The 14,048-nt window shown below is 47.9% G+C and overlaps 1 protein-coding gene across 12 annotated transcripts in view; it reads left to right on the top strand.

Annotated features, from left to right (window-relative positions):
* Positions 1–14,048, top strand: part of KLC1 (kinesin light chain 1) — a 39,060-nt gene that overhangs the window by 17,320 nt on the left and 7,692 nt on the right. For 4 of the 12 annotated variants that reach the window (XR_007453541.1, XM_049612047.1, XM_049612050.1 and 1 more), the window contains exons 12-14: positions 158–266; positions 3,780–3,941; positions 10,337–10,467. Coding sequence is in view for 11 of the 12 variants with exons in the window: in XM_049612047.1 (XP_049468004.1) it covers positions 158–266; positions 3,780–3,941; positions 10,337–10,467 (402 nt within the window). In the remaining variant the exon portion in view is untranslated. Of the gene's footprint in view, positions 1–157; positions 267–3,779; positions 3,942–7,993; positions 8,045–8,744; positions 9,331–10,336; positions 10,468–14,048 lie in introns of those variants that run through there. The other 8 variants (XM_049612056.1, XM_049612053.1, XM_049612052.1 and 5 more) reach the window with 8 other exon arrangements.

Here is a 14,048-nt window from a genome sequence, read left to right as displayed (position 1 = left end):
TGGGATAGAAGAACTATTTTAGAATTTTGCTGCTTAAGAAAATACCGTAGAAACTTAAGTGTTTCTCACGAACGTGTCTTTTAGTCCTTTAGATTATGTGTTGTTGACAGTTCTGAAACTTGTATTTAATACTCTGTGTATCCTGGGCTTTCTACAGTCCGACTGTTACAACTACTTTGAAAAACCTCGGGGCACTTTATAGACGACAAGGCAAATTTGAAGCTGCGGAAACATTGGAAGAAGCAGCCATGAGGTCCCGTAAACAGGTCAGTGACATGCCTTCTATTTTTAACTCGCCTGTTAGAGGTGTTTTTTTGTTTTGTAATTAAAAAAACTTTTTTTTTTTATGTTTATTTTTTAAGAATGAGAGAGACAGAGCGTGAGTGTTTTTAATATTTATTTTTGAGAGAAAGAAACAGTGTGGGGGGGGGAGGGGCAGAGAGAGAGGGAGACAACAGAATCCGAAGCAGGCTCCAGGCTCTAAGCTGTCAGCACAGAGCCTGATGTGGGGCTTGAACCCAAGAACTGTGAGATCATGACCTGAGCCAAAGTCAGACACTTAACTGACTGAGCCACTCAGGTGCCCCAAGATATTTTTTAAAGTTTATTTATGTATTTATTTTGAGAGAGCGCGCGCGCGCGCATGAGAGGGGAGGGGCCGAGAGAGAGGGGGACAGAGAATACCAAGCAGGCTCCATGCTGTCAGCACAGAGCCTGATGTGGGGCTTGAACCCAAGAACTGTGAGATTATGACCTGAGCCGAAGTCGGATGCTTAACCAACTGAGCCACCCTAGGCGCCCCTCACCGCTTAGAGCTTTAATTGAATGGGTTGAATGAGTCTTTTTTTTTTTTTTTTAATATTTATTTATTTTTGAGAGGAAGAAACAGAGTGTGAGTGAGTGAGAGAGGGGCAGAGAGAAGGAGACACACAATCGGAAGCAGGCTTCAGGCTCTGAGCCGTCAGCACAGAGCCCGACGCGGGGCTCGAACTCATGAGCAGTGAGATCACGACCTGAGCTGAAGTCGGACACTCAACCGCCTGAGCCACCCAGACGCCCCGAATGAGTCTTTTTTAATATGACTTATCAAAAGCTTGACTTAGAAAATATTTAATATTTTAGTTTGTACAAACAAAACTATATTATTTAAAAGGTCGTAACTATAGGGACGCCTGGGTGGCTCAGTGGGTTAAGTCCCTGAACTCGAACCAGGCGTTGGTCTCAGGATAGGATCTGGAGTTGAAGTCCCACGTTGGGCTCCGTGCTGGGTGTGAAGCCTACTTAAAAAAAAAAAACAGACCATAACCATGACACCGAAAGCACAAGCAGCAAACGAAAACCTCGATCGGTTAGATTCACCAGAATTAGAAACGTGTGTGCACTCAAGGACGCTGTTCAGATAACGAAGATACCCACAGAATGGGTGGAAGTGTTTGCACATCGCATCTGATGATGCTCTAGTGTCCAGAATGTATAGAGACAGGAGGATTTCCTAGTTAAAGAATGAGCAGAGGAGGAGGAGCTGAGCAGACATTTCTCCAGAGATGGTGCACAGATGCCCACGGGCGCGGGCGGGTGAAGTGCTCCCCATCGTCAGCCACCACCCTGCTTCACCCCCATGGGGACGGCTCAAGTGCGACACAGAATGTAACAGGTGTCGAGGGAAAGATGTAGAAGTTGGAGCCCCCATGTGCTTCTGGTGGGGACGTGAGGCGGCGCAGCCACCGTGGACAGCAGCGTGGTGGCTTCGCAAGAAGGTGAACATGGGATCATCGGAGCGTTTCCTTCATCTGCTGAGGCGTTTAGTCATGTGAAATACGGTGTGAGGAGATGGAGGGAGGGGTGCCCTTCGTGCCCTTTAATGAGCAGCTTTCAGAGTAATGAGTAAGGGTGTTAACCCTGTGTGTGTATGTGTTTTTGTGTTACCTTGTGTGCACACGTGAGCATGTGTATGTGTGTCTGTGTAAATATATAAAAACGTATGTGGAGATGGCACGTTTGGTTTTGTCTTCTATCTCTTTAGGACTGGAGAGGCAGGTGTGAGTTTTTCCCTCCACCCCCCGCCTCTTTTTTAAGTTTATTTTATTTTTGAGAGAGAGACAGGGAGAGAGAGTCTCAAGCAGGCTCCGCACTGTCAGCACAGAGCCCAGTGTGGGGCTCAGACTCACAAACCATGAGATCATGACCTGAGTGGAAAGAAAGAGTTGGCCGCTAACCACCTGAGCCACCCGGTCACCCCAAGTTTTTCCCTCTTGAATGGTACATATGGAGGCGATTATGTGCTTGCTGGTTTATTGCCGCTTTTTGTCTGGGGTTAAAGTGACCCGTGTATACCTTAGAATTCTTTTTCTGAACAAAATCTGTGCGGACTGAGGAGAGAAAACCCAGGCAGAGTTGGTAGCAATGATGTGTCCCAGCCTGTGCCCCTGGAGGAGCCCCTTTCTTAAGTCTGGCCATACTTCCTGGGTCTTCTGACTCTGGAAGGCTGCTTGGGAGCTGGGCATGCACAGGGGAGAGCGCCTGGAGGCATTGGGAGGCCTGGTGGGGGTCTGGCTGTGTGGGGCTGCATGGCATTCGGGCACAGTGTCCACGTTTGCCACCCCTGGGGATGGAAGGTGGCTTCCACCGCCTTGATGCTCATCCCAGCTCTAGACTTCTATGACCTGTCATCAGGATTAGTGCCAACAATCCAGGCTTTGTTTTAAAGTACCAGGATGATGTTTATCAACGAGCGGAGTCTGGGGATCAGGAGTTGTAGAAGCTTAAAGAAGGGGATTGTCAGTGCTTTACCGAGAAAGGTCTCCTCCTGCCTGGTGAGGGGGCACGTCCGCTTTACCGTAAAGTCACATTAGTACATCATCTGTCTGAGATTTGTACCTTTTGAGAAAGACCCTATGGGAGTCAGCGCAGTATTTGCACGAGTTGTTGGGGTTGAAATCCCATTTAGAGTATAGATCGTTAGAACTGAAACGCACCCGGAGAACAGTCTGTGCTGTGGGAGGCCGTCCCTGCCGCAGTGAAGTGAAGTGAGCTTGCTGCTGCCCTCTCGCCCTGACACTGGGGCCGTCTGGGCGTTGTCCCGGCAATGTCTGATGAGACTTTGCAGACGGAGAAGTTGAGAGGGTTCCGCACTCGTGTACCTGCCTCCTAGGTTCTGTCTTGAACGTGTCCTTGCTCTTCGGCACATCTGTCCCAACTGCCCATCCACAGGTCCTTTCTTGGGGAGGGCGTTTCAGGTTTGTATGTGTCAGTTCATTTCCTTGTAAATACTTGAAGTGTGCAGTTTGCTTGCTGGAGCCCAATGTTTGTTTTTTATTTTTATTTTTTCATTTAAAAGTTTTTTTTTTTTAATGTTTATTTATTTTTGAGAGGCAGAGAAACAGGGCACGAGCAGGGAAGGGGCAGAGAGAGAGAGAGAGAGAGAGAGGGAGACAGAGAATCCGAAGCAGGCTCCAGGCTCTGAGCTGTCCGCACAGAGCCGGATGCGGGGCTTGAACTCATGAATTGCGAGATCATGACCTGAGCTGAAGTCAGATGCTTAACCAACCGAGCCACCCAGGCGCCCCTATCGTTTTTTAAAATTCGAGGTAAAACTAACCGAGTGGAATGCCTAAGTGTTAGGTGTACGTTCCTGAGAATCACTGCTCTGAGTTTTTCTTTCCAGTGTTTAAGAGCTGTTTTGTTTTTCTTTTCCTTAGTGAAACTTAACTATCTTAGAAATCCTTAACGAAACTTAAGTTCTAATGGATCAAACCCTTTCCCCCTTGCCTGGCTCACAGGGTCTTGACAATGTTCACAAACAGAGAGTAGCTGAAGTGCTGAATGACCCTGAGAACATGGAGAAGCGGAGAAGCCGGGAGAGCCTGAACGTGGACGTGGTCAAGTACGAGAGCGGCCCTGACGGAGGGGAGGAAGTGAGTATGAGCGTAGAGTGGAACGGGGTAAGTACAGTACACAGCCGCCGGCGTGCCCGGCCAGGCGCTCTGTCCCCGCGTCCCCCGGCCGCGGCCTGGGCCAGTGTCCTGCAGGGGTGCCTGCCAGCACTTTCCTCTTGTCTTATGTGCCAGACACTTTCCTGTTCTCAAATTACGTACAAAATTAAGATTTTTGTAAGTTTTTACCTTCTGCTAATGATGAAGTCTGTTACTTGTTTGAAGTGGTAATTTTCTTCTCCCTAGGAACCCATGAAAGCTGTTTGGCTTAACTTTGAGCACTTAAATGCTGATTGAGTGTCCTGGTTATTTAAAGCATAATCCATAACCTGGATTTATTTTAATATTAGGATTAGCGTGGCAGATAACTAACTCGCTTTGTTAACTTAACCCATTTTCATCGCTAACTCCAGCGCTCCTAATTTCACTGACCAGGCTGCTGTCGATTTTGTTAGAAGTAATTCAGATTCCTTAAAGGGAGGTGATGTTGTCAAGTAGAACTTGTCTCTAGGAAAGAACAGGTTGGGATGGCTGCTGTTCGTGTCCCACTTCAGTGCTGAATATCATGTTTCCCCTGGGGGTCCAGGGGCTCATCTCTCTCCACTATCATCTGCGAGAGGTTCTCGGACGCAGAACTGCAGAACCCGTGCCTGTGTTTGGGACCTATCCCTCCAGGCTCTGCCTCTGGGTTTCACGACTTTGCCTTTATGGATGTTCTTACCACTGCTGTTTACCCAGTGGTTGCCGAAGAGCGTGTGGCCTTCTGAACATTTTTTTTCTAGTGTATTTTGGTCACACGTGGGTAATATTTTTGTCTATTGAGCTGGTATCTGTGGGATTTTGCTTTTATCAGAGAGGATTGAAAGCAGGATTAGCTTTAACGCATCCAGGTGCACTCTCGATTTTTTTATCATTATTATTTTTTGAAGTTGTGGTCCAGTTTGATTAGCTGATATGGTGCAGATGTTTTGCCAAATAGTAGTTTCGGGTTTTTCTATACTCCATCTTTTTGAGTGTATTTATTTGGGATTTTTCTATAGCTGTAGCGGTTTGGTAAGGATTAGCAATCTAAGCAGACACTTTGTACGTAATGTTAGGGGTCAGAGTTTCAGAGAGAACATCTTTTGACCGTCTTTATCTGGCAGCTGCCTCGCTTTGGGTTTTCCTGTGCCAAGACAACCAATCAGCATCCGCTTTGACCATCCCCCTGTCGGGCTGTAGTCCAAACAAAACGATGATGGTGCAGGCCCTCCTCTTGCCCACATCTGGCCACACTGTGTACTGTACTCTCCCCATGGTTCCTGTCGTCCTGCATGCCTGTGTAGAGGGCCACGTCCCTTCTCCGGCCTTTGGAAGCCAGGGTGCAGATTTGATACTCTCGAATGAAGTTCTGGAGGAGCTGTTTCTTGAGACAGTATTTCTAGGTCAATCTTCCTGTGAAATCCTATCATAAAGTTATTGACAACGTGGAGTTGTGTTACGTCTTCAAGACTGAGACTCAGGGATGAGGGAGAGGCGCTTCCCATCCAGGGTGGAGGGCTGGTAGGCAGCTAGTCAGGCCTGCCGCGGGGTCCCAGAGGCCGTGGGCACAACAGTCACTCCTCTGGAGCACACGCTTGGCCCTCTTTCCATTTCACATTTCCCGTCTCACTTTGGACACGCTCTCACTTAGGACGCTCACACGCCAGGCTTTGGACCCCTTTTTACTCGACATTAGACACTAGGAGCTCTGCATCTTTGACAGGATCCATCACAGGGCTCATCGATTGGCTGTGGGGTCCATTGGCTGAGAGAATCTAGATTCCAGATCTTAAGTCCTTCCTAAAACTCGCTTTGAGCAGCAGAAGGATCCCTTTTTTCAGAGTCTCAGCTCAAACAGTGGCGAGTTGAGAACTGCCCAGGTTAACCAGGCGGGGAGCCGCCCAGGTTGGCGTGAGCACCGCTGGGCCCCCGAGGTGCCTGCTCACATTCAGTCCGCCCTCACCTTTGAGGGAAAGCCACAGCTCCCAGCTTCTGAGGTGGTGGTACTGAGCTGTCCTGATACATGGTCGAAGTTTCACTTTCAAAGCATCCTTGTTCTGCTTTAAGAAGAGACCTGATAAAAGGCAGTATGCACCCTTGCATTTTTTTTTGAGTGAACCTGGGTGAGGGGTAGTTTTGTGCAACCAAAGGAGCCCGTTTTAAGTGTCAACTTCTAGTGAGAAGCTGGTAGACCGCAGTCCCCACGTTAGTCTTTGTCCAGGTGTGAGAATAAGTGTCCCTTGCCCTCTGTGTGTGAGTGCGGAGTTCCCCCAGATGGCAACGGGTTTAAGGACCGTTGCCACCTGCAAGGGCTAACCGGTGTGCCGCAAGAGTTTCTAGTGTTACGCAGTCCAGATAAACTAGAAACGAGTTGGGAGTTGAGGTGGGCGTCAGGGCTAGGCCTGTCCTCTGTAATTTCACGCCACGAATCGTGAGTTTCTGTTGGTGGCTTCAGGGTTTTCCTGGCTTATTTTATCATCCCAAGAACCTGTTTTACATTTATAATGAGAAAATGCCACCTGGATTTTATGTTGGCGTTCCGCATTAGAGTTTTTAAGTCTTTGGAAAACAGTTTCAGTGCTCTTTAAAAAGTTTAAAAACCGCTACCTTAGGAAAAAGCATCGTGTCGCTCTGTCGGGCAAGTGCTAGTCTAGTGGGGAGGATGGCGGGCGTAGGCCTGGCTGCCCGCTTCCGTGATCAGAGCCGCTTACGCCAGACTGAGTACGTGTCCTCATTCTCCACACTCAGAAGCAACGTCTAAAACGAAGGGCAGCTAGTCCGAGATCAGGCACACTAGGCATAGTTGCCCCCTGCAGACACTGAGAGTCTGGGTCTCAGCACAGGACTGAATTCTGTGCTATTAAAATGCAAGAAAAGTAAGGTTACTGGATATATATTGTGACAATTCATAGGAAATTTTTGGATCAAATTCTTAGGGAAGTGCGGTTCTGTTCTTTTAGGTATGTACCATAAAGATTGTGATTAAAGTGCTTGAAAAACGTGACTTCCTCAAACTTATTTTTGTATAAAGTGTACAGTTCTAAAAAGCATTGTCAAGAGAAGCCTGAGTTCTCTTTTATGGTCCTGCTAAAAGTGCAGATGCTGTGTGCACAGGAATGCTTCCTGATACATCGGATTCCCTTTACCCTCTGTCCACCTGGCTTTGTGTTCACTGAGGGCTGGTTCCCTTCAGATACACGGGAGTCCCTGGGCTGCCTAGTTACTAAGCAGTCGTATCTGCAGCCATGCCACGAGGGCCCCAGGAGACCTCACAGGAGGACCCAGGGCCCCCAAGTCAGTCTTCTGCGCTCTGTCTCGATTCGCGCTGCCGGTGCCCTGCAGGCTCCTTCAGGAGGAGCCCGCCCCACCTCCCTGTGTTAGTGCTTGTGAGAGCTTGTGATCCACTGAAGTCTTGCCTGAGATTATGAGGAATGGGCCGGTACGTGCTGTTAATTAGAAATAGGCTTTTTACTTTTGAAAGTTATATTAGGAACACGACTAGAATGTGACAAAAAACAGCAAATCACCTGAAATCTGTGCTTAATAACTACTGCTCTATGTTTCTCAGCGAATACGCTATACACTTCTGTTCAGAGCCCACTTTTTTGACGTAAATACGCTTTCATGGCAGTCAGTGGAAGTAGTAGAGGCTCCCTGAATAGAAGCCCACCGGGGTTGGGGTGGGTTCCCACTGCACTTCCCGCTGGTCCTGGATGGCGAGGGGAGGGTGGGCAGCCTGCCCCAGCGCCCCTTCCCCAGCGGGGGGCTGCTTCCGGAACCTAGGTCCTGTGAGCCTGCGGGGGAGGGGGATGTTCACCGTGAAGTCCTTCTCCTGCGGTCCGCAGAGGGTCTAGTCCGGGAGCGCTACACGTAACACCGCTGGAGCGTAGCGATGAATTGGGGGGTGAACAGCAGGTGCACGGTTTGTGGAATTAACATTTTAATGTCCTTTTTCTGAAAGAGCAACAAGAACTTATGTTTTCTTGTCCTCCCAGCATTCGTGGGGAGTTGGTAACAAATTTTATTTTTCCATTTTAAAGATGAGAAAAATGAAGCTCGGGCTGGTTAAATGACTTGCTCAGCGTCCCATGGTGAGTCAGAGCGGGCAGGGGCTCAGGTCCCCGCTGTCTGGGGCTTCGGTACAAGACCATTGGGTTTCCGGTCTGCTGAGACCCAGGATGCATTGCTGCCTGTGGAATCCATTTTCCATAACTAATTTTATTTTGGATTACCGACTGCATGTTTAAAATGTGCTGAAGATTCTTAAAGTCCGTGGTTTCTTAAAGTTTCTGAAATGTCTAAACTGTTAGTGCTTTCAAGGGAAAGTCCTCCCTGATTTCAGAGAGAACTTTATAGTCTAGGGATGCAGAAGGATTTCCGACGAAGTTAAAGATCATGAACGTGCCATTCCCGTGTGTAGCCTTTTTTTCCGGTGACTGTCAAGTCATTTCATTGTGGGATCTCCTTTATGTACAGTTGCCGGAAAACCTCGTTACAGTAAGTACCATGGAGATTTCTAGCACAGTGCCAAGCCATGCTCTGAAACTGGAATTTAATTTTGACGGCAGGAGTAACTAGTCTTAATAACGTATGTAACCGATAACGTGTGGCCCGGTGCCTCTTTGTGCCCGGCTGATAGGAGCAGGCAGAAGGTAATCCCAGATACTGAAGCGATTCAGAGCACCGCCGAGATCCGTGACCTAGAAATACTGTGAGCCGCGCTGCGCTCGTGGGGGTGGCTCTCTGCTCACAGCGGTTTCACTGGGCTCTCTCTCCGTTTCTGTCTGACAGGCCTAGCTGCCCTCTGTGACGCTCACACCGTCTCCTGCATGACGGGCGGCTGCTCCGGCTTTACTTCCCTCTCCAGTGCTGCCTGCTGTGTGTAGCAACCCCCTAGGATTCTTGTCAGAGCTCCACCTCTCTGTGACTGGCCATTCCTTTCGGTGCTGCTGTCCTTTCGGGGGGTTCCTTATCTCTGTGTACATGTAGCTTTGCCAGATATGTACTTAGTAATATAAACTGTGTTAATAAAAACCATTTACCGTGTGATACATGAGTTTAAAAATTAAGAGCGATTAGCTGTTCACTTTGATAAAAGGTAGTTAGAAGTACCTGCAGGTGTTGATGCAGTGGCATGACAGTGACCGTGGACGCTAGCTAGGCTGTAAGAATAGGGCATGTGCCGCCCCCGTCGCACTCCGAGACCTGGTGAGGCCCCCCGGGCCCCGGGCTCTCCCCTTAGGATCTCGCTCAAGTAGCATTTGCTGTGTAGTCTCTGTGAAATTTTGGCAACTTGGCTCTTCTCCACTAACCCTTAAGTGGTCAGTGATTTGTGTATTTGTGTCTTTCTAACTTCTAATAAACTCACTCCAACTGACCTGTGTCTTCGTGTCTGTCTGCTTAGTGGGACTTTTCACTTTTTCCATGGAATGCGGCATTGTGTGGCTTCTTGAAGGAATGGGGCTACTGTTAATCTTACTAAGTCATTCATTCTGAGAATAAAAGTTGCTACAGACACATTTTTTTTACTCTCTGTTCTTCATTTTCATATCCAGATAACTGCCAAATGTTTCACTTATTAATGTCTGAGTCCGTTGTGATGAAAGCTGGGCAGTCTTTTACTTCCCACAAGGTGTTTGAGGGTTTTTAGTTTTTGTATGGAATGAACGTTTTATTTCATTTTCCAACCTCACTTACAATCCAACATTTAATAAAACTTTTTAAAAAACTTACTGAAGGGTCGCCTGGCTGGCTCAGTCAGAAGACCATGCGACTCTTAATCTTGGGGTCTTGAGTTTGAGCCCCACCTTGGTGGAGGGTCGGGGAGGGGGGACTTATAAATAAATAAATACATGAGAATTTTTACAAAATTATAAAATTTACTAAAGAAGCAGTATACCTAAGTATTGTATTTACATGGAATTGTTAAAAAGAAGTTGTCTCTGTCAGCTCAGCGTTTGGGGTCCAGTACTGTTACATGGCCCAAATGCTTCTGTTTTTATTAAACGTGGAATTTGATTTTGGTGATCTTCCAAGAAGCAGCCTTCATTTTCTTAAGACTTTTTCTGTGTGTAGTTACCTTTTGTTTTGAAACAGCAGTAAAATTTGGGGGATGTTTTTTTTTTGTTTGAATGTACTTCTTAATGTTCAAATGTTTTCATGATCATTGGATTATCTTTAATGAGATTTAAAATGGATCGAGTTCTATTTCAAGTGTGTTTATATGCATGGCAAGTTGGTAATTTCTGTAGCAGTCGCATTGCCAGCAAGTCACAGACAAGTAGGTCAGCCGTGACGTGAATTCTTGTTTTCATGCAGCTCTGCCTCTTGGGAGGTCGGCGGAGGACCGTCTGCGGTTTCACATTTGTTCACATTTCTTTCAGGACGGCACTGGATCTTTAAAGCGCAGTGGCTCCTTTAGCAAACTCCGGGCTTCCATTAGACGCAGCAGTGAGAAGCTGGTTAGGAAGCTGAAGGGAGGAAGTTCTCGAGAGAGTGAGCCAAGGAACCCCGGGTAACTATCTGCAGCCCCGCCGGGTGCCCGGCGGGCCCTCCTCCCCCAAGACAGCGGTGCCCGGCGGGCCCTCCTCCCCCAGGACAGGCTGAGGGATGACCGAGGGCCTTCCGTGCAGAGGCCGAGAGGGCGGATGCCTTCAGAAGACATCTGTGCAAATCTTTGACTTTGTGGCATGTTCAGAGGAAGCCTTAGTGGTGGAAAGTGGGAACTTCGTATTAAAACACCCGAGCGTATTCACTTGTTTACTCTAGACAGGCGTTACTTATTTTTTAAAATTAGCACTAGTTCATATCCTTTAAAATTAATTTTTAGTTAAAAAAAAAATTAGTTTTTAAAATCCTTTTAAAATCAAATGATAACTGTGATGGTATTAAGCCCACACGGGTATTAATACAGGAAGAAAAATTGTTTTAAATAGAAGGATGACAGTTTCAAGACTTTGTTATAAGGTGTTTCTTTAGGAGATTAAAAAACAGATTTCCCACGTGTTTAACAAAAGGTACACTCCTGCGTCCTGGAGTCTTTTGAACAATAACATGTAAGTTGTCAAAGGAATTTGGTTCTGAGGCATTCTGGTTTTGATCGGGTGTGTCAGCAGGAGATCGGCTGTGAACAGTGTGTGCATTTCTGGGTCACTGCTGGGGTCAGCATCCTGTTTGGGATGCATTTCCCACAGAGGCACTGTTTTTTCTGCTCTTTGAAGCTCTCAGTTCCTAAATGGGGCCTGCTTTTTAGAGATGGACTCTCAGTGAGACCCTGTCGTACACCTGATCCCACCGTCCGCTCTGCGGGCGACGAGTCGCCCACTGCTGGGGCACGGGGTCCCCTCCTATAACGTGCTGGAGACACCGAGGGGAGGGGCTCTTCCCGCTGCTTCCCTTGCTGGTCCCAGGGGTGTCCGGTCTCGTTCTTCTGACCTCTAGGCCTGGGGAGCAGAGCCCTGGTGGGGCTGCCGGCCGCCCTTGGCCCCCACTCTGCCTGTGGCTGCACACACTGCTCGATGGCTCGCGAGGCAGGAGGCGCGATTTGGTTGTATAGGTGGCTGTCCCCCTGCTTCTCAAATGTTCACGAGCCCGTTTCCGTGGAGGGAGTTTTATGGGCTCCACACATTTGTTCTCAAACTACCTGGAAGGAACAGTGTTGGAAGCCGGTCGGGGTTTCTGGGATACGTGAGGCTTAGCAGCAGGTTGCCGTCCTGCCCTGCCGACAGTGCCCGAGGGCCTGGGACCCGACAGGAGCGTGCATCAGGGACACAGGTTTTAATTTGCCTTTGGGATAAAGTGCTTGTTTTAAAATATTTGCAGAACTAAATGATTGGTCATCGTTTGCCTCACCGAGTTTTGAAAGTGCAAGCTTTTTTTTACCGCGATGTGAGGATCCGCACAGACTGTTGTGCAGTCGCCCAGTTACGTTCCCGGGGCGGGTCTGGGAGCGGAGGAGATTTGTGTCACCATGTGGGCGGCTCCTCCAGGACAGACACCCCGGCTACCAGGGGTGCTGGGTGTTCTGAGACTTTTTAAATGCGGAGTCCTGTGACCTGGACCTTCTTCCCACGTGACGGAGCCCACGGTTTTTCTCGTGGTCTCATCCGTGTCTTCTGTCTTGACTGTGACACAGAGGTAGGGACCCTCCGCAGTGCGGCCCGGCTTGCGGTGCTAGGACGCTGTCCGCCCGACTCCACACTTCACACCTAGCACTTTTCCTCTGTTATTCGAGATGATGCCTTACTGAACTTGATGAAAAATTAATGACCTTAGAAATGTTATTCCATAAAGTGCAGAAAACTGAATACTCTTTCTAGGTACGAGTGACCATGTTCATTAACTGGACAGGTGGTTCTCCAGCCACAGCATCAGCATCTCGTGGGGGCCGGGTGGGGTTGTGAACAGACTGTCAGGCCCCACCCCACCCCTATGCTAGTGCCTTTCTAGCAAGTTCCCAGCAGGTGCTAGTGCTGCTGGTCCAGGACCATGGTTTTTTTTTTTTAAACATTTTTTGATGTTTATCTTCAGAGTTGAGAGAGCAGGGGAGGGGCAGAGAGAGGGGGAGACACGGAATCTGAAGCAGGCTCAGGCTCTCAGCTGTCAGCACAGGGCCCGACTCTGGGCTCGAACCCACGAACCGCGAGTTCATGACCTGAGTCGAAGTCAGATGCTTACCCGACTGAGCCCCCCCAGGCACCCCAGGACCACCTTTTGAAACTCACTGAACTGGGCATTCTTCTGTGTTGCACACCCCGGTTTAAAATACCCGAGTGTGAATGCAGCTCCAGGAGGCTGGGGAGACCTGCTGGGAAGGCACCAGTTGTCCTTACTTTCATCTTGTAAGGAAAGGGAATTTGAGGAAGAAATTTCTTAGAGAAAGCCAACCAGCAAAAACGTATGGACAAAGTGAGGGCTCATGGGGGGTGGAGGGGAGGGAAAAAGCGGTGATGGGCAGGGAGGAGGACACTTACTGGGATGAGCACCGGGTGCTGTATGTAAGGCAATTTGACAATACATTAAAAACATAAAATTTAGAAAAATATGCATAACACGTGAAAAAAGCCAATTTGCTGTTTAACAGAATAATTAAATGTGGCAGAATATAACTTCCTTGTCATTTGCTTTGATTTTATCCTTTGTTCTTGGGTAGTGTTACGTAGAGAAGAACTCGTTCAGAAGTGTAGCAACCTGTGGGATACGTTGGGATGTTTTTGGTTTTTCTTTTTATCCTGGTTGGGGCATTTTGGGAGTGTGTTTTACTTGAGAATAAGTAAATTAAGGTCTGTGGTTTTGGTGTAGTTTATTCAATGAGAACTTGATAAATACCTGTCGTTTGCCGGGCACTGTGCTCACAGTTGATGCTGGGCACTCGTGTCGTGACCCAGGCCTTGGTCCACATTCCTAGTGCATTTTGTATGTGTCTGGTTGTGCTGATCCTTCGGATCTGTGCTTCAGTGTCACAGCTCTGCCCTCAACTCAGAGTAAATAGTGTGCCCTGTGTCATAGGTGGTTCGAGTTCATAATTACAGTTCCTGTTGCAAACATTTAAAAAAGAACCCTTGAGGGGCGCCTGGGTGGCTCAGTTGGTTGAGCATCCAACTTCAGCTCAGGTCATGATCTCACGGTCTATGAGTTCGAGCCCTGAGTCAGGCTCTGTGCTGACAACTCGGAGCCTGGAGCCTGCTTCCGAGTCTGTGTCTCCATCTCTCTCTGCCTCTCCCCTGCTCATTCTCTGCCTCTCTCTCTGTCAAAAATAAATAAAGTTAAAAAAAAAAAAAAGAAAAGAACCCTTGATATTGGTTATTTTAACTTGAAAAGCTAAGGGGACTTTCTGTTTGAGGGCATCCCTGGTAGTGGTAAGCAATTATGGTAACTTTATCCATAATTTAAGTTTGGGTTTTAGGTTATTTTGCAGGATATTGCATCAAGTATTTTAAAGGTATCAAATGGGGGAAAAGAGTAAACATTGAAATCACTGTATTTCCTTAAATATAAAGCATGAAATTTCTCTTAAATTTTGATTTAAAAAAAAATTTGCTTTTGAGAGAGAGAGAGAGAGAGAGAGTGCGAGCATGAGCCGGGGGGGGGGGGGGG

Source organism: Panthera uncia, assembly GCF_023721935.1.
Source record: "Panthera uncia isolate 11264 chromosome B3 unlocalized genomic scaffold, Puncia_PCG_1.0 HiC_scaffold_1, whole genome shotgun sequence".
In the NCBI taxonomy this organism is placed as follows: Eukaryota; Metazoa; Chordata; class Mammalia; order Carnivora; family Felidae; genus Panthera; species Panthera uncia.
The sequence above is the reverse complement of the archived record's forward strand: the minus strand, read 5'-3'. Positions and strand labels throughout refer to the sequence as shown.